The sequence below is a fragment of the Phasianus colchicus genome, chromosome 5, assembly GCF_987193195.1.
Source record: "Phasianus colchicus chromosome 5, bPhaCol1.hap1.1, whole genome shotgun sequence".
Lineage (NCBI taxonomy): Eukaryota > Metazoa > Chordata > Aves > Galliformes > Phasianidae > Phasianus > Phasianus colchicus.
The window spans coordinates 13,527,249-13,552,790 of record NC_143440.1 but is presented as its reverse complement, the minus strand read 5'-3'; the positions used below and the strand labels follow the sequence as shown (position 1 = coordinate 13,552,790).

The 25,542-nt window shown below is 41.3% G+C and overlaps 1 protein-coding gene and 1 long non-coding RNA gene across 3 annotated transcripts in view; one reads left to right on the top strand and one right to left on the bottom strand.

Annotated features, from left to right (window-relative positions):
* Window positions 1-24,258, top strand: part of LOC149917751 (uncharacterized) — a 40,189-nt gene extending 15,931 nt beyond the window's left edge. For both annotated transcript variants that reach the window (XR_016466717.1, XR_016466716.1), the window contains 2 exons: window positions 21,733-21,876; window positions 23,678-24,258. This is a non-coding gene — a long non-coding RNA (uncharacterized LOC149917751). The remainder of the gene's footprint in view (window positions 1-21,732; window positions 21,877-23,677) is intronic.
* GTF2H1 (general transcription factor IIH subunit 1) lies at window positions 1,543-25,415 on the bottom strand. The gene is made up of 15 exons (XM_031613864.2): window positions 24,885-25,415; window positions 21,266-21,434; window positions 19,338-19,530; window positions 16,740-16,902; window positions 15,339-15,432; window positions 14,509-14,658; window positions 13,441-13,520; window positions 12,049-12,179; window positions 10,290-10,377; window positions 8,935-9,023; window positions 8,050-8,167; window positions 7,117-7,207; window positions 5,629-5,744; window positions 4,796-4,888; window positions 1,543-4,241 (listed from the first exon to the last, which is right to left on the bottom strand). The coding sequence occupies exons 2-15, from the start codon at window positions 21,417-21,419 to the stop codon at window positions 4,155-4,157; spliced, it is 1,647 nt and encodes a 548-aa protein (XP_031469724.1). The 5' UTR covers window positions 21,420-21,434; window positions 24,885-25,415; the 3' UTR covers window positions 1,543-4,154.
* Between the last annotated feature and the right edge of the window lie 127 nt (window positions 25,416-25,542).

Here is a 25,542-nt window from a genome sequence, read left to right as displayed (position 1 = left end):
ACCTGCCTTGTCATTTGCAAATGACACAGGGTGCAAAGTAAGAGTCTTTGTATCCGTTTGAGCTCTGCCTGCAGGGTGCCTGCTGCATTAGCTCTACTGCCCTGGTCCATGGCAGGGAGGGCTCTGAGTGGTGTTCCGTGCCCTCTGGTGAGCACTGTGCTGTCTGCCCTGTTGCTGGCATCTCTTTGGCCCTTCTGCAGCAGATGAGAGCCCAAGGGAACCCTGACATGGCATTTTCTATTTAGGTTGTTAGCAAGGAAAGTGGTGATTTGCCTTGTTTGCAGTGTTTCATACGAGGACTTGGGTCTATTTTCTGGAAGTGATGTGTTTGGAGGTAGCTGAGGGAAATGCAGTGTCTCGAGAAAGATGGAGGAAATAGAAGTAGACAACCTAAAGGTTCCCCAGCTTTTTAACCTCAAGTACAGGAGCACATCTGCCATTATTTGTTAGGGTTTATGGAGGAACACCTCTGTGGATCCCCTGATGTCTGACTGCTGACAAAAACTGAAGTTGCTGTATTCTGTTTCTATCAATCACCATCTTTCTCTGTATGGTTAGAGCCTGGAAGCAGGTTAAGAACTGTCTCAACTCTGAAACTGTGCTTCAGACTGGGTGCGAAAGCTCCTTCACATTTTGCCTGTGGGTAGTGGGACATTTGAGTAAGGTTTTACCTTGAGAGAGACACAGGAGAGGTAATGAGGAAACTCAGACTTTCTTGCTGACACCTCAGCTGCTTGCAGAAGTGACTTTCTGGATGAAGTGCTGTTTGAGAGTTCTGGTAAAGGATAAGGTGTATTTTCTAGCTAATAACAATACCTCAGGATAGAAGTTGTAAGGACATAGTTACAGTATAAATATGGGGAAATGCAGCTGTAAAAGCACCTTATTACAAGGGGGTGGGAAGAAGTAAGTCGCACAGTGCTTTGTCACACTGGGAAGTTGAAGGTCAGCACCTAGAAGCTGCTCTGAGCATGCAGACAGCTACTTGTAAGAATGGCTCCAGGGAAACAATTTCACTTCCTTCCCTTGACTGTTGCAGAGCTCTTTTTGAAAGAAAAAGTGCAGTGTTTTTGTGGTGTGTCCAAGTATTTTCACTGCTTGAATTCACAGGTTGCAGACAAGCAAAGCCAGACTTGTGTTAATATCTGCTTTAAGCTATCCTCTGTTATTAGGAAAGCTTGGATGCGAATGGCTGACAAAGCAGCCTGTGAGCATTCCTGGAACAACAGCTGCTGCATCGATATATGGAACGAGCAGAACATTAATCCATGGAGACTAGTCTGCTTTTTGTGATCAGTAATGAGCACAGCTGTAGAGAATAATGGTGTGGACTCCTCATGAGACAGAAGTTCTCAATTGCTGAAAATGAAACAATTTAATAGGAAATGATTTATAACCGTTTTGCTCCTGATATGCTCTACCAGCACGAGGGGATGGCTGAACTAGTGCTATGCACTGTTCTATTTCAATTTAGGCCTGAGTAGACTGGGGTTTAACAGAACATCAGAAAATACACAACCTAAGCACTAGAGAACACTTGACTTTAGAATTCAGTAGGGTTTATTCTACAAATCTTAGATCAATGCCAATGATACAAGTTTTATGAATTCTCATTAAAAATACAAGTCAGTATAAAGATTCCAATAGTAATATAATGCATGATGATTCTGTTTCAAAACTTAAGGAATGAATCTAGGATTTGGACCATGCTACAGAGAAGGTATGTAGAAGAAAGGATAATTCAGTTTACCTCCCTTATTTCAGGAGGGGCCTGTGCCTTATTGCCACAATACCTGAAAAAGCAGTATGAGTGCATAGCAGCCTTGCCTGTGCAGTCTCTAGGCAAAACTGTTGAATTCACTATCTTCCTCCTCTCCTCCCACCCCCCCAGTTCTAGTAACTAAGATATATTTTGATAGCCTGATATCACGCCAATAATTTAAAGCTATAGCAATACTATCCCCCATCATGACTGCAGTCTTCTGAACTGTAATGTCATCTTGTGATGCACTGAAACTTTCTGCACTGTGCTAAGTGTTTTGTTCAGTGTTCCAGGAATGCTAAATACTGATCCAATTCAAAGGTGAATTATTCCTGAATATAGAACTCCTGGTTTTAAAATGGAATTATTGCAAAGCTGAATACTCGCATCTGTTTGTAGCTTCAGGCAAAGTTAGAACACAAATGGGATATTTTTTTGTATTCCTTTGATAATGATGAAAGCAATGATAACTTTCACAATATAGCTGAAATTTGACCACAAAATTTCTAGATCAAATGCTTTGGAATGGGGGGGAGGGCGACGACAAAAACTACCCTTTCTTTCTGTGAACTGCCTGCACTTTTAAGAGTATTAGGCTTAATAAAGCCCTACTCTAAGTCTAGATTTTACACTAACTATCTACTTCAAGAGGTAACCTTGACAAGATGTGCACCTCTTCCCACTCATGCATCCATTTATTCCCAGTAACACTTTTACTGTGCCAAAAAAAGTGTGTTCCTCTTGCAGAGCCATTGCTTCTTGTAGCAAACCACATTACGTCACAGAGCAGGTATCATGCATCTATCTGCAGAAGCAGACCAGGAAACTGGGCTTAACAATATGCGTACACTTCCAGACAGAATTTGGTGCAGTGACATTTAACTGAAACTCAGCTTTTATCAAAATAGTAGCATAATACAAAAATCCAAGAACACTGGAAACAAGGAAGCTGCTGCCTTCCATGCACCAGTTAAAGAAAAGCCCCTCTTGCATAAATGGAGCAGCAGCACAGAACAAGCACAGACGTGGCTATACAAATACATCTGCAACAATCCTCCACTTGGCATCATACTGTAATGTTTTAACATCATATCAGTGATGGCAGAACCCAGTATTAAGTCATTATGCAAGCTAGTGGAGATTTCTTCTGTCTTACTCTGCTGTGCTTGCTTTAAATAAGAATTGTCATTCTGATTTGTCTTTGTAAATGCATCTTATACTCTAACAGTCACATTTAGTTAGAAGTAAAAAAAAAAAATTCAGTAGCCTGTACTGAGCCTTAGTACAGTCAGGATGACAGCAAAATACAAGGATGTCATTAAACTGCATATATTATAGAAAACAGGTTTACTTTGCATTTGAGTCACATTTAATACAAGACAAGCTGGTCTGAAACGGTGAACTGGTTCTATTTGGAACAAAGTATGGCACAGATTCCCAATATTTATGGACATTTTGTAAATCACATTTTTTCTCTGCAGTGATTATCAATTCGCCAAAAATAGTTAACAGTCAAATGGGGAGAGTGAAAGAAAACAGATTTAGGAGAAGAAATTATAAACAAGAAGTCTAATGATTGAAAATAAGTGACTTTTGTAAGAAACTTTATTTAATTTCATTTTAAAAAAAAGTATTCTTTCCTCAGAACAAATGCCACCTTTAAAAAAAAAAAAAAAGATTGCAGTAGCACACACTTGTACTCAGAGGAAAACATGCAAAATGGATGGCTGAAAAAGTTTTGCATAAAAATCCAAGATCTCAGGTGAGAGTTTGACCCCATGTGCCTTTAGGGGCCCCAGATCATGAACAGCTTTCAGTGCAATGTCTCTTGCTTCCAATTGAGGGGGGGAAACATGGCAGTAGCTCATCTGAGGACAGCTACACTCTCCTGGATGGTTGAAGTAAAACCAGTTTCAACTGTTTTAAAATAGTTGCTAAATGGTTGCAGAAGATACAAACAAGTCAAGAAAATGTCAGAATCCAGTGAAAACATTTTGATTTCTACCCTGTGCCATACATTTCTTAAAAAAAAAAAAAATTAGACAAAAACAGATTTTATTAATACGCCCTCTTTAAATTTTTTATTTCCGAAAGCAGCTCTTAATGCAAATCAAAAGCAGTTCCTGAGTAACTGCAGTAAACAGTGTCTTTTAAATAGTTTTGCGCCTCAGCTCTTCTGTTTTGGTTCGTTCTTGTTCTTCTCCCTAGTTTTCAAGTTTAATCTCAGTTCTTTTTTTTTTTTCAAAAAAATGTGCAAGTTCAGTTAGCATCGTTTCCAGAAGTCCATAGGTTGCAGGTCTTCCTGCAACAACTATAAGATCTGCACATGTGCTAGGTTGTACTCCTATCCCTATTGCAGACTTTTGTTCTCAAACCTGTACAGCATGCACTCTCACGTCTTCTTCAGCATACGCCGGGACTGCCACGTGTGGAACTTATTGTAGGCTGTCTGCAGCATCTCTTCTATATGACTTATCAACTGCAAGATTAAGAGGGAAAAGGAAGTAAATGTCACAGCTACTGGAGAATAGATCACCCTTCCTTTGATCAAACATGTTCAGTTGGATTATTCCCTTCATTCACTAGAAGTAATTTCACTAAGATCAAGGGGGTATGCCAGATTACAGAGAAAGGACTTTGAAGCTCTACTGTTGAGGGAGTAATTCACAGATTGACTAAGCTGTGAAGGTTCAGGGAAATAACACTTGGTTGTGGTGTTTTCCACTATTTAGCCTATGACCACTTCAAATCTGGTATGGTGGGAGGCTGTTTTGAAGTAGCTGAAGTCTACTTCATGACAGAAGTAGAAAATGTAATATGACTTCTGTCTTCTGCTGGGTAATCTACTATTCAGCAGTGTAGAAAAGGAAAGTCAGAGAATAGTTAATTATGTAACTAATTTCCCTCTGCCAGTCTCTTAGTAAACAAATTTAAGATGATCCAGAATAAGAAGCAAACAAAGCCACCATCCTTTGATAATTATGTTTCATGTTATTAACATGCACCATTGTAATTAGAGTATTTTTCCCTTACATTTGTGCTTAAATACTGTCTCCGAATCTTTTCTTGGAATGGGCAGAGCTTTGTAAGCTGAAATCTTTCCAAGTTGCTCCTCATTTTCACAACCTGAAAGACAGGAACCAATCTTGTAATCATTTGCACAGAACACTTTGTAAATAATTCTGGGGCATACTTGAAATGTGTATGATTCAAGGAAGAAAAATTCCTAAATCATCTGTCTGTAACTTAAAAATTAAGAGCATATTTCTTTTTGAGGCAAGTGCAATGTGCCTGAAAACGCAGTGTGGCAATGTCATTGTTATTTGTCAGCAAGAAAAACAGATAAGATGTTAACAAAAATATCCTTTTTGCTTCAAGCGAAGACCATACTGTGAGTTTTCTGGTCACATTTTGCAGCAGAAAAATCAAAGATGAAGGCACTCTGTTCTTACTAACAGTATAGATTTTGAAGCTGAGTTTACAATGGACAGAAGGATAAGGAAGATTTCCTGTAACCATTATTGTGGCAGTTATGTCTTAGAGAAGAAGGGGGGGCTGTGGTTTGTATTTTAAATTGGCAGTGTTAAATCTGTGGCTGGCATACAGCTGACAATTATGTTAGAAACTAGCAAACAGCCAACGCTCCTACTGGGGGTTAAGAGGTATGCAGTGTGATGGATGACTGTAGCCAATAACACCAGCAGAACTGATGAAAAATGTAATGTTTTATATAGTTTTGTGACCTTTAACACTAAGGATGAGCTCAGTTAACGTGTGTGTATTAGCTCTATGTTTCAAGTTAATTACAGTCATCTTAAACCATTATCTGGCCATATCATAACCAAAGTCACATGAGGAAGCCTTACCTTTTCTTCTAGGAATGGCGTGTTAACAGGAAAGCAGGACCAGAAGTGTCTTAGCAGTTCCCCTACTGCTACGTATAAATGTTTTAGTTCAGACTGAATGTCATTTGGCACCATCTCTGCAACAGGAAAAAAAGGGTTTTCCATATCACTCAAAACTATGATACATAAAATGAGAAGGTAAGGCTAATGGAGGAACGATGTAATACACATTTCTTATTAGAATTACAGAAAGGCTGGCTGGGAGGGAACTCTTGAGGTGCTTTACACCTGAAGGAGGTGTGCCAGCAGTATTAGATCAAGTCACCTGCTTAATTATGGCTAGTGTGTGTGGAAGCTTGTATATTACTCGGGCAGATATATGCCAGGCAAAGGATGGACATCATGCTTTAATCCAGAATTAGAAAGTAAATGGGCAGTACTGACAGTTCTATTCAAAGTCTAGTACTAAATGGGCTGTACAGCAGATAATGCAAGCTACTGTAATTCTTTTCCCTCTCTCACTGGCAAAGAGAAAACAATAATGACACTTGTCAGATACAGCACATAAAGGAACAAGGAACTATCTTTCAAACAGTGTCTTAAAGTAAAAATGGTGACATGGCTCAAAAACAGGGAGGGCACCACAACCCTTAAAAAAAAAAACCACAACAAACAACCCACAGTCATTGAGAAAGACAGAAGCAGTCACTTAAAGAGTACAAAGGGAACTCTAGGATAAGGCTGTTAAAAGAAAAGGTGGTCTGGGTTGAAGGGGAATGTCAGCTGAGGAGGGTAAGAAAGCTTTGTTACTGCTTGACTCCAATTATTACCTCTAGGAATGCATACTTTTTTCAGCTGTCTGAATAGTCTCTGCTATCCTTCAGATCAAATACAAAACACAGGGAAACTATTCTAAACCCTGCCTTGTGAAGGCAGAAATTCATCTACTGTGAGATAAAAGGGAAGGGAATTCAAGGTGGCATAAATGTGACAGTGGGGGATGAAGTAGCTAGTTGGAGATGAGAGGAGGGTGGGTTGCTTGTTTGCCTTTGCAGTCCACAGGTAGGTCATCCTTCTTTCAGCAAGCTGTGGATTCTAATTCAGGCTGCAAAAAAAAACTTCCACTAGTTCAAAACTCCTATCTATAGTACACTTCCTTAGAGTTCTCTCAAAGTATGTCATTATTAAAATACAGAGGAAAAACAAAATAAAAATTCTCTACACACAAAACCCATCAACTGTATGAGGAGTCAGTGTTGGATGCATCCTTTCTCATTTGCTCTGTGAAGTTCTGTCACCTACTTGCCACAGCACAGTTTTAGCCAGCTCCACCTCTTAGTTGGGCTGAGTTTTTGCTTAGCTTTTGTTTCTTTAACCAGTGTTATTCCAGTTAAGGGTTTTTAAAATTTCATGTATCAGTGTAACATAGTCTGAGAGGGAGATAAAACAGCAAACTGCTGTGTAATGTAATAAGAAGTGATTGAAGTATTATATATCTCAAATCCTTACGGTTTATGGCTTGCTGTGTTCCACCCTGCATAAGTGCTCCTCCAGGTGACAGGACTGCAATAGTGCTAGTAGCATCACCACTTGAAAGAACCTAAAAGCAAAGAGGGAACAAATTTTTGCAGCAATGTCTTAAAAACAAATCATAGGTGAGCTCTAACTGTGGAGATACAATTGGGAACGTACAATGGAAGCTCTGATGAAGAGCTTCCTGTACTGCAGAATTAAATGCAAGTGTTCACTCTCTTTTCAGAGAAAGCACCCCAATTAATTATGAACAAATCTTTACCTGGTATGTGAACTGGCGGTGGAAAATGAGACAAAGTTGATCATTACAATACAGACATGCACCACAGCCACAACTGTGGCTCCTTCTCTTAGGGCCAAACATGGGTTTACGAAGAGGGAAAGCTCAGTTACTGGCTGGTGAGGATCACCTGGTGGCTCTGCTGCCCTCAAGTTGCCAGGAAAGAGTGCAGCCCAATGAAAAGCAGGTCCTACACTTAAATGCATTCTGGGACAACGACCCATTCAGTTATATACTGCATACAATGACTTAAGACCATTACATCCTAAAGTTCAGAGCGTAGGATCAGTAATATTTGCCAGTACTTCAGGTCAGCTATCCTGTTTTTTTGTTTTTTTTTTTTTACTTTGTTTTCACCATTACTTCAAAAGAACATGGTAACAGTAGAATATAACTGAATATCAGAAATGCTTCTTTTTTCAATTCTCTCCTTTTTTCATGTTTAGATCTTAAACACAATATTTAAAAAGGTACCCCACCTGAAGTTGAAAAATAAGTGTGACATTAAACTATTTGAGATAATTAAGTTTACCTTGAACAATTTAAACTCCAGTAGTCAAGAGACAGAAAAATGTACAGAAAGAAGATGCTAACATCAAGAAAGGAATTTCTGGGAAATTCTTACATACCTGAGTTAGATTGGGTACATATGCTTCCATTTCTTGCCTAATACTATGAAAAGAATTAATTATATCCTGACTGGTTGCATATTGCTGTGATTGAATTGGAGTTGGACCATGATAATACCTGTGAGGTGAGATAAGGAGAAAAGTATATTGATAGGAGTGTTCATAAAATGGATGCTAAATTCAGTGGACAGTAGAAATATTTCCAATTTGGGATGCTTTGCAAATGCTGACATTGCTACCTAAATCCTATTTACTGACATAAAAAGTAAAATGCAGTGCCATATGGGAAGAGAGAAGGGTATGGCAGCAATAGAGGCTGCAGTTTCTATCACTGAATCTGCAAGTAAGCTTATGAAAAACTCTGCCATCCACTGTGCTTGGTTTTGGGAACAGCATTGTAGCACAGGACTTCACACCAACTTGAACCTCAGACAAAGGAAGTAACATGTATGTTTTAATTGGTTGTCTTTCTTGTGGCATGTCCTTCTCTATGGTTCTCAAGCTTAGTGGTCTAGAAAACTAGAGAACAATTACTAGAACAGTAACAGACCAATGACCAACTCAAGCTATCCCAATGCTGCTTGTTTTGCTTGGAACTGTAAATGTACATATCACATTCATTTTTCTACTATGAGCTGCAGCAAAGAGCTGAACTATGACAATCAGTCTCTTAAGGCTTATATAGAAATTGCATGTCAAAGCCTTCCCAGTAGGTTTACAGAAACTCACTGAAAAGCAAAATGAAATCAAAATACAAATTTAAATGCAAAGTGCTTGGCTGAGTATAGCACAGTGGGAACTACGTTTCCTGATTCTCTTTGGGCTGTGATGAGAGACTTGCTATATCAAATATACTGAAATAGCCAGCATTTACTGTTAACTTACCTGTCAGATTTCTTTAAATTTAGTGCAATAGTTTTAGTGCTATTATTCATTGCTAAATCTTCATATTCAATGGATTCCTGTAGTTTCACCTAAAATAAGCCAAAGAATTATAGATGTTACTAATAACACAATTTGATGAATTTAGTGTTATTTTTCTTCTCACTTCAGATTTTTTTGAGTGAAAGGTTTAGACGCACCTTAATGAAACAAAATTACCTGTAACAGTTTGTGTCTACCTTCTTGAGGGAGGTGTGACCAATGTTGTTTAACATGTACAGTTTTGTACATGTTAGTCTTGGCATTACTGCTTTTTTTGTAGATTGTCACCAAAACTTGCAGTCCCTGCTACTCCCAGGAAATGTTCTGCTATACATACCATTCTTTGTTTTCTCTACTTAAGTCATTTACCTCTATGTAAACAGAACTAGTAATAATTTAATTGCTGGAGTCCAGGAGTATAGGACTGACGCAGCAATAATTATCCAAGGTGTTTGGTGACAGCAGAGCTAGAGTATTAGTGGTGAGAGGTAACAGGACAGCATAAACTTCAAAGAATGAGAAACCTACCTTTGGAGCCTCCTACTGTTATGCTCTTTTCTCATTCCTCTTATCATCATTTGTTCCAGGGCTGGTATGTTTATCCTTTTAACTAACTAAAACTAACTTTCTTGTACGTCAAAGCTGTTGACTTCTTCAACATTTAATAACATGTGTTCTACGCTCTTTTCTTAGCAATATATAAAAGGTTTGAGTCAACCTATTTCAACCATCAATTCTAGCAAGGAGTATTCAATCTTCACAGCAATCACAGTACTTTCTCTCCATTTTGCGAGCTGCTGTGGTTGCTCTAAAACAGGCTGGTGCTCTATTTCAGTGCACTAAGCATCACCACTCTTGTTTAACCTTCCTCCAGCTTCTAACCTTAAGATGAAGGCTGCTACGTGTCAGTTCAATCATTCTCTATACAAATGTACACTTGATAGGTTAATACTGACTCTCAGGCACCCATACTCCTTTCAACTAGTTGTTCTCTAGAACTGTTCAGGCAAACAGCAAAAATACAACTGCACAGTATGGGAAAAAAAATACTTATGTCTAATCAGAATCACACTGGAAACTGTTTCAGGGGGCCCTACTAAACAGATCAACAGGACAATACTGAAATGTAGTTGTGTCTACTAACAGATGTTTCTTATTCTCAAAGCTTCTCACTGGCCCTTAGTTATTTAGCTTAGAAGTATACAGAGTAGCAAGTATTGTTTTAGGTGCTGCTTAAAACACATAATAAACCTTCAGCAATGTTTTAAGAGACAACATCCAATTCCTTTCAACTAGAATGGCATCTAACTTTATACCTTTTTCATGGGTGGTTGAAAGAAATCTGAATCCCTGGAGTTTCCATCCGTACTGCTGGTCTCACTGTAATGGTCATTTTGTGCTTCTCTTAAAATAGAGAAACAGCATTAAGAATTCACCTCACAGGAAACTTAAGACATAAGCTAGAGACAAAGTAAATTTATGTTTCAAAAATGTTTATACTGTACACCAGCTTCCCCCCCTTGTGTCTTCACTGGAAGAAGTTTATGTAGATAAATGGAACCAACACCTCAAATAATGCTTTGTCCAGGAGGAAACTCAGCAGCAGGGAAGGGTATTTCTCCCTTCCTTGCAGAAATAGTGGCTTGCCAACAGTGGAAGTGGGACATGACAAAATCATGAAAATCAAATGATTTGCATACATACTTATGCCTATCACACACTAGCAAGGCTATGGGAGCTCTGAGAATCTGTTGTTTCAGAATAACAATTACTTTTTTTTTCTTCTCAAAACTGAGGAGTAGAGACATCTATTATCCGAAGGAGATTATCTGAGACCCGCTGTTCAATTTGGAAAAGATGAGAACGTTGTTAGGGAGCTCAGCTACACAGAAGAAAGTATTTAAGATCTCTCACATGTAAAGTCTGTAGGACCTGGATACAGTAGTAATCTATTTAGGTGGTTGTAAACTAGCTGTGCAACTGACCTCACATCAAACCCAATTCATCCCCCATTTTTTTCTTAAAGTTTCAGCTGTGGATTTTACTATAAATATGTGTAACCAGATAAGACACTTTTTTTGGTCATTGTCTTAATTTCAGTTGGGATAGAAGTGTTCAGAACGTCTGATATGACACTGTTTTTGGTTCTAGGACAAAAACAACGTTGGTAACAGTGATGTATGTTTATAGTTGCTGCTAAGTAGTGTTGTAGAGCCAAGGCCATTCTCAGCAATGAACCTGAGGAGCTGGGAGGAAACAATTAGGACAGCAACTTAAACTGGCCTAAGGGATATTCCATACCTTATGATATCATGTGGAAGGAGATTTGAAGGGGGTGGGAGTTCATCTGCCTCTCTTCTGCTTATCAGGGGGCTAGGTAGGCATTGGTTTGGGGGTGGTGAGCAATTGTTTGTGTACCACTAGTTGTATGCATTCATATATATATTCATAACTATTTCCCTAAACTCTATCTCAGTAAATAGTTTTATCTCAATCCACAAGTTTTTGTTTTTTTTTTCCTGGTTCTGTCTCCTGTCCCACTGGGAAGGGGGAAAGTGAGCAAACAACTGTGTGGTGCTCAGCCAGCTGCTGGGTTAAACTACAGCAGTCAGTCAGGGACAGGATGCTACCCCAGGTAAACCTTTAATCTGATCCATACAAGTCACATTGATGTTTTTACTTTCTCATTTGCCTTCTCCCATACAACCCACTATAGGAAGCCACAACAAATTCACTCCTGGAAGGTGGCAGGAGGAGCCCCTGAACCAGATCTCCCCCTTGATGCAGCCTTCAGCAGGGATAGAGAAGAGAGGCAGAAACAGCCTTTCCCTTTTTTTTTTTAATGTTTGTACAGTATGAGAGCAACTCAGCTAAAAATAGCACCTGTCATCTCAGATCTGAAGAACTTCATAAAAAGTAAAATAGAACCTAATAGTACTTCTATTTCCAGAACATAATAGTTCATTCATAAAAATTACAGAAAAGGGCTGGATGAGTAACAGCAGATGTATTTTCCTTCTGGAAATTCTTTAATTTGTTAAAAATACTTAGCTTTTAGGCAACATTGAAACTTACTGTTTTCTGAGGCCAGCTGCAAGGACCATGGCACTATGATGATTAAAGCGTTTTATAATGGCAGCATTGCTACTTTCTCTAGCAGTTTTTGAGGCATTTGATGTAGAGGCCACAGGAGCAACACCATAGCCCTGTAAAGAGAACAACACTGGTTACCTCCTCCTCCTGAACCAAGAGGACCATTCTGTGTTTTCCATTGAGTCGGGAAGGCATGCCATCTCCTCTGAGTCTTACTGGTACTGTATCATCATCTGAAGCAGCATTTTCTTACCTTCCCCTGACCGTGAATTCCAGGTGCTTTGGGGAAAAAATCTCCAGAGATCATTTTATTCTGCTAAGACATGGCAGTTCAGAGGTATCTTAAGAAGAAAAAAATCTCAAACATAGATTTTATAGGACTATAATCTGTTCATCTGTAACAGATTTTAATTTACATAATCTGTAAATTAAAACTAGCTTAAAAAGGAAATCACTTGTACGAAACAGATACTGATAGCGAGTGAGAACTAGCAATTGATTTATGACTCTTTTTAACACCCTGTGGAACACCAGCAGCCCACAGGTTAAGTGTCAGGAAGATGTGATAGCACTGAGAATTCAAGAAACTTCAAGTCTTAATGCTGGCAGCATTCCCCAGTTACCAAGTGGCTGAAACCAATTCACTTTAATCTGTACTCAGTTTCATGCTTGCAATTAACCAGCATCAAATGCAAAATACAGCACTTCAAATATGCTTATTCTTGACTCCTATTCCAGTTTTGGATTGATAGCTCTGTACAACTCAAGAAAAAAAAAAGCAGCTTTTGAAACAAAGCACTATTATTAATTATAACTCAAAGGTTTAATTAAGCCAGCTGCAGAAAACTGTATCCTTAAATATTTCATATTGTGGTAGATTATAAAAATTGTTAATTTATACTTAAATGCAAATTATTTCATATTAGGATATTTTTTGCAAAATACAATAATTAAATCTAGATAAAATTCTATAAAGCAAGCATAAAATTAAGCAGAATGCGACAGCAACACTCAAAGTAAGGAGAAAAGCTAAAACTTTTTTTTCCTGTTTTTTGTTACTTTTCTGCATGTGACCACAGGTTCTAAAAGTTAGGAAGAAGCCAGAGAGAATCTGCTATAGAGAAAAAAAAAAGCAGCCATACAAAGTGAAAGAACTCATTTTGAAAAGTGAGAGATGCTGCAGTGTGCCCAGCACATTAACACAGGCAGTTGGGCACAGGCTTCAGTTCCTCACACACATACAGCTGTGTAAACATTAAGTACTGAACAAGTGCAGCAGCCTTTATAAGTGATGTGTTTTAGAAATAGCATTTGTAGTAATCTGAACAGGAAGGACCCAATTTCCCCTTAAATTTGTTTTTACCAACTACTTACTTCATCTAACGTTCTGTCTTCCAAAGCTGTTAAATCTATCATAGGGTTTTTCACTCCTTGAGACACCATTGCTTTTAACCCTGTATGGGATAGCAAAAAAAAAAAAACCACAAACATGGGATTATTAGACTATTATTTAACCTTTAAAAATCAACATACTCAAATATCACCGATTACATCTTTCAACCCTTTATGAAGTTCCCTTTAAAATAGGCAATAAACTTGGAAAATCACTGTAAGAGATCAGCTTCCTAATTACAGCAGCTCTCATCAACTTCTGCTCATCAGTATACACCGTTCTGTATTAAAATGGAGAATGCTTTAGTATCAGTTGTTAGTAGAAACTGGGAAGGCTGACTATTTTTCTTTGAATTCTGGCACTGTATTACTGTGCTGCTTTGGGTAGAATGGTAACTTAAGATAGCTTTTCCTTGTGAAGGGTTGTGGATTCTTAATACAATCCATATCCTGTCAGAATTCTAACACATACTAAGGAATAGCATTAAGTGATCTTACCTCTTCACATGTCTGTATGACTAAAAAACTTTACAGATTAAATATCATCTGACTTAAGTTTCTCTTAAAAAGGTGGACGGAATAGGGATGGTAACTCCTCTGGAAAATATGGGACAGGATCCATGTTTTTCTGTTGCTAAACACTCCATTTATTATAAAAGCTGTACCGGCTGTAAGTTGTGCACAACCACAAAATGAAGGTTTATGTAAACCAATTTATTCCGTAGTAACTGATAGCTGAGCATAATTAAAGCATCACAATGGTAAATTACTGGAATTTATCAATAATTTATTGTTGCATGAGTTGTGATAAAGGGTATTTCTTGTACTAGCACATCCCCATTTATTTTGAGGAATGCATCTGTTGTCAGGCTAAGAATAGCAAAGCTACAGACAATTTCCAGTGACAATCTCTGCCTCTCCCTTTAACAAGATGTCCAATAAATGGACATAAGAAAATGTAGACTTCACCTTTGCAAGGGGTTCTGGCTGTTTCTCTTGCTCTGTAAGACTGCTAACAGCCTACGGCAGTAACCAAGTCACAAAGCTTACCTTTCTCATCCAGTTTGGCACATTCGGCAAAGAGGTCTTTTGAGCCTGTATTGAGTCTGTCCCGATGGAAATAATGAGACTGAAAAAATCGTGTCCAGAATTCCCTTTCTGTCATGTTATGTGGAACATTTTCTGCGTATTTCATTTTTACTGTGAACAAGCAAGTAATGATTACAAGGTGTTCAGCAAATCTTAATACAGCATTTTATCTTAGTATTTTCTTACTTGCTTCCTAGCTTTCTGTCTGGTGCTATCGTCATTCATGCCAGTTAAGTGTAAGGGAATGCAGAGGTTAAACACCAGCTAATGGGTACTCTTCTATGCTCTGCAATGCTACCTAATGCTCTGAAAAGAAATGCATATCACAAATTTGAATACTCCAATTAAAATTACACTCACACAAGAAGTCTTATTTGACAGAATTCTAGTTATTCTCAAAATGGATCTAGCATTTTTAACCTACTGCCCAAATGAACCAGTGTCAGTGTCCAGTATAGTGCAAGGGAAAGGTGGAAATCACTCTTTCCCTCCAGAGAATTGAAATTCTCAGTACAGAATATCGTGGGAGCCAAATCTCTACTTACAATTAAAAAGAAAAGTAGGTGGAACAAACTAAAATGCTTTTGAAATGAAAACTCAATTTCATTAGTTGAAACATATCTTAGCACATGCTTCTTCCCATCCCTCCTCAAATTAAGGAAACTCGGTAGGGAAAAATCATCCAAGAGAAGTCACAGTTCTTTATACTTCAAGGCTTTGACTTCCTGCAGTAAAGTGGTAATAAACAAATCTTACGTGAATGTATTTGTAAAGCAATGCACTACTCTTACCTGCAGGATATGTTCGAAATATGGATTCAATGATATCTGAAGTCAAATTGTACCTCAGACCATTGCAGCCATCTGTTTGAGGTCGTACATCAGCCTAAGAATAAGCACATGGGGAGGAGAAACAGCTTAAGTCTGAATATCTTCTGTAAACGGAGAAGGAAAAGAAAATACTGGCATCCTGCAGTTAAATTCTGATGTAGATAAATATTTTTCCTATAATAATCCATAGCGTATTTGATCATAAACATATTTATAGAACACAACACAAGAGAGCATGCATTAATTACTTTATTATACTTACTACCTAAGGGATGATTCAAGGAGACTAAGTTTTAAAGATGAAAACAAAAACAATCAAGAGGGGTAGTTAGTTTAAATAGGCATATGTACTGTGTATGCCTAATCTTCTGGTGTTTACTCAACAATTCATCTAGTGAAGAATCAATAATAGTTTATGGCTGTTACTCCTTTTCTTATATATTAAAAGCATCTCAGTACAAATGATAAATAACACTGAACTTAAAAACTGCCTTAGCTAGAACCTGCAAGTTAGAGTTATCTCTTTAGGAATTTCTGGAGCAAGTAAGCACAGTTCTCTGTAACAGGAGAAAGCAAGTGCCTACATATTCTGGATTTTTTCTTTTTTTCAGTACGCTCAAATTCTTGTTATTTAGGGGGGGAAGTGAGTGTATAGCAGGTATGTCAAAAAACAATTCCCATCTCCTCCTTCCCACTCAAACCTCTGCTGTGTGCACAAGTCATTACAGAGACAGAAATGGGATTTCTGTTAACAAATCATTATCTGTATGAGTTTTGTTGCAAGTGTAAAAACATTGGCCTTGGGGAGGAACGTGAAGACTGTATCTGGGTTATAGTGTCTTAAGTTGTACTGAGGTTCTACATGGGGTAATGTAACTGTGAGTTAGGGGAAGAGATGGAACAAGCTTTCAGATGTACAAGTTGGGTCTCTGAGCAGCTGAAAGCATGTAGCACAAACCTGGGGAAAAAATAAGACCATTCATATGGGACTTTCTGCAGCTTCACTTATGCAGGTGGACATTGCAAGAGATGCTTTTTAATTTATTGCATTAATACACTAATCTAGTGACTAATCCTATTACATGAAAGATGGAACAGCAGTTTAAACAGCACCTGTGTGTTGCATCTTTAAGTTAAATTTGAGCATGCTAAATCGATACAGTTTTGAGGTTGCAGATATGCACAATACCTTTACATTTTTTCCTCCTTGATGCTTGCAATAGTCCAACAGGCAGAGAAACGTTAAACTGAGGTACCAGGAAAGAAGAACATTCAAGTATATAGGAATAAAGTACAGGAGCAGAACTCTCACTTCCCCATTTTGTTTGCTCTAAAATGCTTTCAATGAGAGGTTCAACATACCAGAAATGCTGCAGAGATGCCCACATCCTGCTTACTAGGTGCTGCAGAATTATCCCCTGCATTCAGGCTTAAACGGTTGGCCCAGAATTCTTCAGCACTGATTACTTGGCTCACAACAAGGTCTTTATAGAGCTGAAACAAAACAGGATCTTCTTGCAGCATTCTGGTAAAAGAATGTATTGAATAGAATTGAAATGCTGCAGGATAAATCGCTAGGATTTCCATAGCTAATATGAGTTCACAACAGGAACAGAAACTAACTTTTTGTTCAAAAATGCTCTGTTTCTTAACAAGAATGTGTAACCAACCAACCTCAACAATGATATTTGTCTCAAAAGAACAAAGAAAGGGTTCATAATCTTTCAGGGGTAGCATTAAATGCTAGAAAAAAGTAATGCCTAGGAAAGCATTAACGTGGGATTAATGTCTTGTCCTTAAATATTGTGAAACACATGTCTTTGCATGCCCTAGACTGCAGTCTTCTGAACTGCAAAAGTAAAATTAACTTTCCTGAACTTTCATAACAAAGGTCATATGGTAGAAAAAGGGGACTGGGGTACTACCTAATTCTTGATTAAAATCTTAAAATTTGGTACCTACAGTTCTCTATTCTAGCACAAGAGTACAGATTACAAAGCATGCATGAGATAAGATACCTTAAGATGCATATTATTGTGAGTTTTTTTGGCCATTTCTGTTGGTGATATCACTTAACTTTCACGTGCAGCACAAGTGCTGCAGAAACATTCAGTATTGCTGCCTCCATCCACCAGGGGATAATGTTTACAAAAGCTACAATCCAAATCACAAGTACCACCCTTACTGTCCAAAATGCAAACAATGTATGGACCAGAAACTTCAGCTGATTCGTATGCTTCTTTTCATGAAGCTGTACACCCAATGTGAAGCAGGTTATTTACTGGGATCCATGTATATGTATGGACAGTTAGCCAAAAATCTCAACAAGCTTAAGCATGTTCCTCAGGATATTGATTGCGAACAAAAAAAATAAAAAGGAGTCTTATGAAAACACAGAACATACTATGTAGACATGGGAAGAATGGGGATAAATGACAATTTGGACTGAAGTCTGCAGCTGCTTTGAGGGTGAAGTAGGATGAAATAGAAATGGTACATTCCTGGTGTATTTTCACACCATGTTACTCTTCCTATTCAATTTTTCTTCTTAGAAATATGGATTAGTGACAATAACTACAAGTTAGAGTAGCAAATAGTAGTCTGTTAAATTTGAAATAGCTCATTAGATGTTGGAGTTCTCGTACACACCTCACCCCTCTTTATCACTAAATGGAGAAAGTGCCACAGGGACTCAGGATGCAGTACCCTTCCAGAATAGGTTGAGACTTTGGGCCTAATCTGTTCCAAACTAAGCAGTCAAGTCCTACTACTGGACTTGGAATTCAACTGTCAAATGAACAGACTGCATACAGAGACTCTGCCTCTTCTGCTTCCACTTTTCTATAACCAGAAAAGCTTTTAATGCCAAAAGATAAAATACTATAAAGCTCCATTTAGGGGTGCAAGGACTTAGAGCTAAGGCTATACAACTACTCACCATTATTGCTGTCAGAGAAAAGGAAGGAGAAATAAAGAAACCATACGGTAATAGTGCCAAAGCAGTTTGCACTGCTATAGATGCTAGCTGTCCCTGCAGTACTTAAAACAACTCATATCTATCAGAGCTACTACACAAGGGCTCTTGCCTGTGTAAAGATTTCCCTTTGTGAAGATTTAATCTGCCTGGTGAAGCAATATTCCTATTTTCTAGAAAAAAAAAATCCAAAATATTTAACTTGGGTTAGTTTGAAGCTACAGCAGTCTTTGAAAATGGAAGCTAGCAGGTAGAGGATTCACACGAGATGCCAGTGAAACTCATCTGGAGAGGCAGAGAGACGTATGTCCAATGCCCACAAGGACCAGTTTAAAATGAGCATTTCAAAGGAAAAGAAGCATATATTAAAAGCCCTTTTGGGAAAATGACTTAGTTCCTGAAACTCTTTTCTTCAAATTTATTTTAGAATAAACATCCTGTATGCCAAATAATAAACTATTGCATATCAAGTGAGATGCATGGAAGAAAAAAAAACAAAAACAAAGCAAAAAAAACCCCACCAATTTAGTGAAGTCCACAACATACCAGGACAGAAGATTCATCTGGGCAGGCAGGGAGAAAGGAGTGATTAGGGTATACAGGGAGGGTGGGGGTACAGAGGGAAGGAAGGTGAAAACTTCTGGAGAAAAAAAAGTGTTTAAGTGCTTGCAGCTTACTAAACTGGTAAGTATGTACTCAGGAATGCTAAAGAGACAGACTGCCACTTGGGTGCTTCCATCTCATTCAGGTATGAAAGGCTGAGTGGTTGCCTTCACACCTTGAGAACGTGCCACTGAGAATGCAGGGACAGTCTCAACATGTTACAGTTATATAAACCCTGAGGATTGAAACCGAAAGTGGAAAGCATTTCACAAATGCAACATCACTAACGATGCTGCAATACAACTTTACAACTGTTGGCAGAAACACGCTATAGTTAAATAAGAACTATGAAATAAGAAAAGCAGCTTTCAGATTCCCTTTACCTGTTCTTCTCCTCAAGTTCTTTATTAGCTTTCCTCTTGAATTTGGGCAAGAGTTGTTGAAGAAGGTCCTTTACTGCATCTCGCTCCTTCACTGCTGTGCTTTCGTTGGAGAAGTGAAAGTTGGTTGTGTCCCCTGCATGCAGTACTAGCTGAAGCTGAATTTTAGCTTTACCTTCTGGACTGATTTTCTGGCCTAGATTGCACAGAGAGCATTAATTAGCAAAAGACAGCAAGCTTATATTGGAAAGTCTCTTCCCTAGAGTATTTGGTTATAAGCAAATATCCACATCTTCCAATTAAATATCATTACTCTGTGTGTGAACTTCAGCCATGCACGCGGAACATCATCTTCCCCTTAAATTTGTCTGAATGCTGCACAGTCAGCCCAAGATACAGGACACTGCCACCAGCAGCCCATTGCTCAGTATCCTTCCACCACACCTTAGGAGCCTAGATTCATCTCTGCATTCTCTACATTCTCTGTTAGCAAACCAGTCACCTGGAGGCTTCAAGCTGGTACAAGTCCAGGCTGCTGCTGAGAGGTGACAGCCTCAAGTCCCCTCTCCACCTCTTCCTGCTGCCTCTTTTGTACTGGTGTTAACGTTTGTACAGTAACCAAAACCAAGGAAGGGATCCACTGAGAAGCATCCCCTTTTGTTTTTCCAGCTGGATCAGTTTCCACAGAAGAGTAGCACTAAGAAAGCAGGGTGGGGTAACAGGATGCTGACAGCAAAAGCATGCTGGTTTCAAGTGATTTGCTAAGCACAGTTAGCCACAGGTATTCCTAAAAGGTGATCCCAATGCCTCCAAGGTACTGCTACACCCTAATGACTCATAAGGAAAACTGGACTTCTGCTTCCTTTTCTGTAACTAGAGGGAGAAGAGGCTGGAACAACTGTACTTATGGATCATAAACAACTGCATTTATGAATACTGACTTCAACAAAGCACTGCAAACAGCACTGACTTAACTTCCAATCTTGTGCCCTTTCTGTAGTGCAACTAGTAGAATGGGACCGAATGCCCCCCTCCCTCCATCCCATTTTTCTTTTTTGGATTGTAAAAAGACATAAAAAAAAAGCACCTTTCATTTAAGTTATAAGGACTTCTTTGCCTGCACGCTTCAACATCTTATATATAAGCTGCTTACACATAAGCAAAATAGCTGGATAAAGCCTTCAGAAAACTGAATATAATGAGTGAACAGACCATTTAACTTATCACACGTATATTTCAGAAAACAGCAACAGCATCCACTTTTGTTCATGCTGCAGTATTTGTGTATGACTTCTGACAGCAGTACTCACTAAGGCTGAACAAGCGATGCACACAACATGCTTCATTCCTTTTTTGGCATTGAAACACATGGAACATTTGTAATAATTGGAGCCAGAAAAACAGCATATAGACATTTACTGTTCAGTTGTGCCTTGCAAGAATTGTGTAGCAGCAAATGCTTCTTTGGTAAATTACTGTCAGACCAAACTACAGAAGCTAGCCCTTCTGAAGTTATGCTCTGCTGGGTGAAAATATAAGCCACGTTCATTTTATAAGCAGATTGGAACAGCCTTAGATATAGAGCTTAAAAGACTTATTTAATAGACTAGCTTTATAGTTTTTGTGTTAGGTTTGAAAATCCTACTCTCTTCCTCAACCCTCCTCCCACCCTTCCCTCCACAAGCATATGGCATAGATGATTTGCAGAGTACAGAAGTTCTGCTGTCACATCCTTAATAAACCAATAATCATTCACTATGGTCGTGATCACTACTGCTGTATAGAACAACGCAGCCAAAGTTCCAGATCCTTGCAACCTTCCCAAATAACATATCAGTGCTTTATGGCAATATGCTTTGGGTTGTATGTCAACATTTCTTGAAATATTATTTACTGAAGTACCTACTGAAATAGGGAAAGTCTTCACTTACATTTTATGTCTGCATACATGTGGCTGACTGTGAAGCGGTCTTTGCCTTCGGGTGCCCACGCTATCCTCTCAGCCATAAGGTACAGAGCTCCATCCTGCTTCTTCTGGCGGACCTTCTTTACAATCAGTAACACTTCTTCTGATGACGTTGCCATTGTGGCTACAAGGAGCTATCAAAAAATACAATGGAGCTAATTATTATTATTATTTGCTGTAATTCTTTTACTTTTCTTGTCAAGGCACTATGGCTTGTACATACTTGTTAATGTCGATATAATTTTTGAACAATTCAAGACAGACATGCTCTCCCCATTGACAATACAATTAGCAAATTTATTTTAACAAAATACTGCCAGCTATTTAAATAATTCATGTAATTCATTGCTGACACTGCTCCTGCTCCAATAAAAGACCCCCAAACCTTAAACTGATAACCAAGCTTTAATGTTTCCTTACTATTATTTGCAGATCAGAAAAAAAAAGAAAAAAAAAACAACAAAAAACCAAAGCTATGCAGAAACACAAACTGCAGATCTCCTCCGGCATTTGGCAGCGATTCCTTCAGCATGAGCAGCAGATGCTAAATCATTTCAGAAGAGGGAGGGATACAAGGTATGTGAAAAATCATGGATTTTCAGTTCTCTGCACTAAAGATAGCGCAGCTGGGTGACAACCCTGCTCTTACTGCAGTGCTTTTTGCTGAGGGCTTCAACAATGTTCTGTACATTTAATGTCAGCTGGGCAGTTCCCTACCCCTCTCCCCCAGACACCAAGGGATAAAATGTTATATCTGCTTCAAAAGAATGGGATTTTTCACCTGTCTCACATCCAGAAGCCTTTTAATACTTGCTGTAACATTTCCAGCAGTCATTATCCCTCCCCCTTTACAGCTTCACCCTACAGCTTTGAATTTCTCAAGAGAATGAGTGCACCATAGGTATGCCCAGCAGATTCTATCAACATATTGTTGCATGCCCATCAAAAAATGACATCTTTGTTGAAAATGTTTAGTCTGTCCAATTAATGCATTTTGTACACCATGAACTTTCCCACTGAAACACAGAACAGTATTTTCAAAAGGCAGTACGTATGTTTCGTGGGTTTTAAGAGTCTGTCATATTTGCTGGTGCATGCATCAAAGCAGCAAGTACAGCTTATCACACCAATATTACCTAGCACAGAATGATGCCTCTGAACATTTAAAATCAGAGAGTTGGGGGGTATGCAGGGTTTTTATTTTTGAGATGTTGCTCTGACAGCTCGTATAGCAGCACAGCATTCTCCTCAGTACTGCAAGCCCATCATCAGAACGTGTTACGTAAAATAGTGTATGGAAAGCTTTTGTGGTGAACGGATCCTGCACTTCAGTTTCACTCCTCCGTGGCATCTATCAGCTGAAGCCTCACCCAACACTTGAACAATGCAGATCTGACTGTGGGGGTTCCCATCCACACCACTGCAGCAGCAACCACAACAGGCCGCGCCACGCTGAGCAGCCCTGCTAATGCTGCTTTCTCAAGGAAAACCACATGGCATCATTTCACAACAGCTTCTCAGCACAATCCATTACAGTCTCCCCAACAGCAGTATTATCCTTCAGTGTTATTTGTGCTCCCATTTTATGCAGTTTTCTGTCATGGTCTCTGGTCTCCCATCAGCACCTCATCCTTACCAGAGAGAGACAGCTGCCCACATGTTCCAACAGACCAGAAACCTCCATATATGCAAGACTGAGGATTTTCACTTCTTTCTCCCTTTACTTTACAGTCCTTCAAGGACGTTATCATCAAATGCAGAAGAGACAAAACCACGGAATGCAAAGGAATTTAAACTGCACAGAACAGAAAGAGAAGCATTTGGGGCTCACTGTGCTGAGTGCCTTGCTTTTGTACTGTGCTGTTTCACCCACCTACAAGCAGCCTTTTTGCTGCAGCACGCAGCAACCAGCAGCAATTTCTCGCTGATAGCCGCAGTGCTGCCAGCACCATGCCTGCAGCATGCAGGCTGTGAGCACGGATCCCACAAGTGGCTCCTTCTGCCTGCTGGGAGGGCATGGAGGGCATACACTCATACTTGTCATTGTCATGCTCTCTTTCTCATGCAGCAACTAATAGTGGCAGCAGGATCATAAAACTCACAAGCATGGCCAGCATCACACAAAATGCAGAAAGCCATCAGCTGTCTTTTGAACAATGTATCAGTAAAAAAAAAAAAAAACCAATAATCAGGATTTAGTGAAGTTACCATCTTTCACTAATGCAAACAAGATGGCTTCTCTTGTTACAAGAAGTACCAGTACAATTCTAAAATAGAATCTCACCCAGCTGTGAGAGCAGTACGAGGACACTCCTAGCTGCTGCTGAGAGGAAGGCCATGTCCTCACACAGCACACTGTCTTCTTTTCTTTATTCAGAACTTAGGTACATTGTGGAGCTGAAAGCCCTCAATGAGCTACTCCTGCCTGCCTCATCATCATCATATCTGTGCCTGATCACTGTTCCGGAGCTTCCAGCAATTGGTGCTGCAGTTCATGGCAGTGCTGCTCCAAGAAGCAAGGACTGCAATGTTCACAGGGAGAAATTCTACTATTTTGCAGCTCTAATAGCAATTTTAGTCTGCTGCTGAAGACAGCTGCATTGGAGTCATTCAACTCCAAATTTCAGAAGAGACATTTCTTTGGTTTAAAGCATCTTTCTGAATAGGATAACCAGACGCAGGTTGTTCCAAGTTCTCCAGTGACAGAATTTTTGAAGTGATGGTTAATGGCTGGGAAAATCACAGGGATCAGGCAGCAGGCCTAACCCCTGGCTGTGATTTGTCATCGTGCCTGTCTGGGCCGGCACTATTGGCTGCATCCTGCAACGGGCAGGGTCTGCGCGGGAGCAAAGTACGGGGTGCTGGCTGCTGACCACCTACAGCCACTCCTCCCCAGCTCTGGAAGGAAGACACCTGGAAATGCCATCACATTCCAACAGTGAGCTTTCCTCTAACACAGAGCCTCTCCCTAACCATTGCCGCACTTCACAGATCTCTTCCGAGAGCTCTCCAGTACCGCCGTCACGCTCGAGTTCTGAGCAGGAATACAAGCAACCCTCAGGGCTGTCACCGGCCCGCTGGGGATGCGCTCGGGGTGGTAATCAGCTGGGGCAGCCCGGGGTCGGCCCCACTACTGCGATCGGCTCCCGGCGCCCGGCGGTGCCGAGTGCCCACGCCGCGCCGCAGACGCGAGGCCCGGGGCGTCGGGGGCCGGAGTCGCGGCACGCAGCCCGTGCTCCCTGCGGGGCATCAACGCAGCGGCTCCGCCGCGGGGCCCGGCCCACAGCGCCGGGAGCGCCGTGCCAGGGGGCTCCGGGCCGGGCCGCCTTTGTGCGGGGGTTGCCGCAGCGCCGGGCCCGGCCCGAGCGGAGAAGGCGGCCGAGGGAGCCCCGTGACGGACGGGCCAGAGGCCACGGCGCAACCTGCCGGGCCCGCCTCGCCGCCCCGGACCTCCGTGCGCCATCCCCAATGAGGGCTGCTCGGTGCCCGGGGCAGCGCGGCGGATCGGCCTCGCTGCCCGCACCGGCAGCCGCAGTGCCCGCCGCCGCAGCCCCTCGCGCGCCGCTCCGCACCGCGCTGCTTACCGTGGGGCGGGAGCTGCTCCGGGCGGGCGGGCGCTGAGGGCCGCGGGGAGGTCGGGCCGGGCCCGGGGCGGTGCGGGCGCTAAGGGGGTCGGGCCGCCGCCGCCGCCGCTGGGGCCATGGGGCGGGCAGGGGCGGGCACGTGACCGGAACGGGCCGCGAGGCACCGGCAGGGCGGGGGAGGCCGCGTCACGTGACGAGGACGCAGGCCGCCGAGGCACGTCCTCCGCGATCACGTGGCCGCCGGCCCTCCCCCGCCGCCGGCCCCCCCCGCCGCGCTCACGTGACGGCCCCTCCCCCGCCGCCATGACAGTAAGGCGGAGGGGGGAGCACCCGGGGGCTCGGCCGTGCCGCCGCCCCCCCGCCCCATCCCGCCGCGCCCGGCTCTCCCCCCCTCGCCGCCGTCACCCGGCCCCGCCGTTCGCGGGCGTCGCTCGTCCCCCGCCGCGAGCCCGGCGGTCCCGCCGCTCCGCTCCCAGGTCGGCGCCGCCGCGCTGCGGGGGAGGGGCCTCCCCTCGGCATCGGCCCGCGGCGGGAGGGGGCGCCGCGCGTCAGCGTCACGTGGCCGGGCCAGGCGGGCGCGCGTGACGCAGCTTCCTGCCGCGCGCCCGGCGTGACGCAGCGGGCGGCGGCGGCCCCGAGCGCCTCGCCCCGCCCTCTC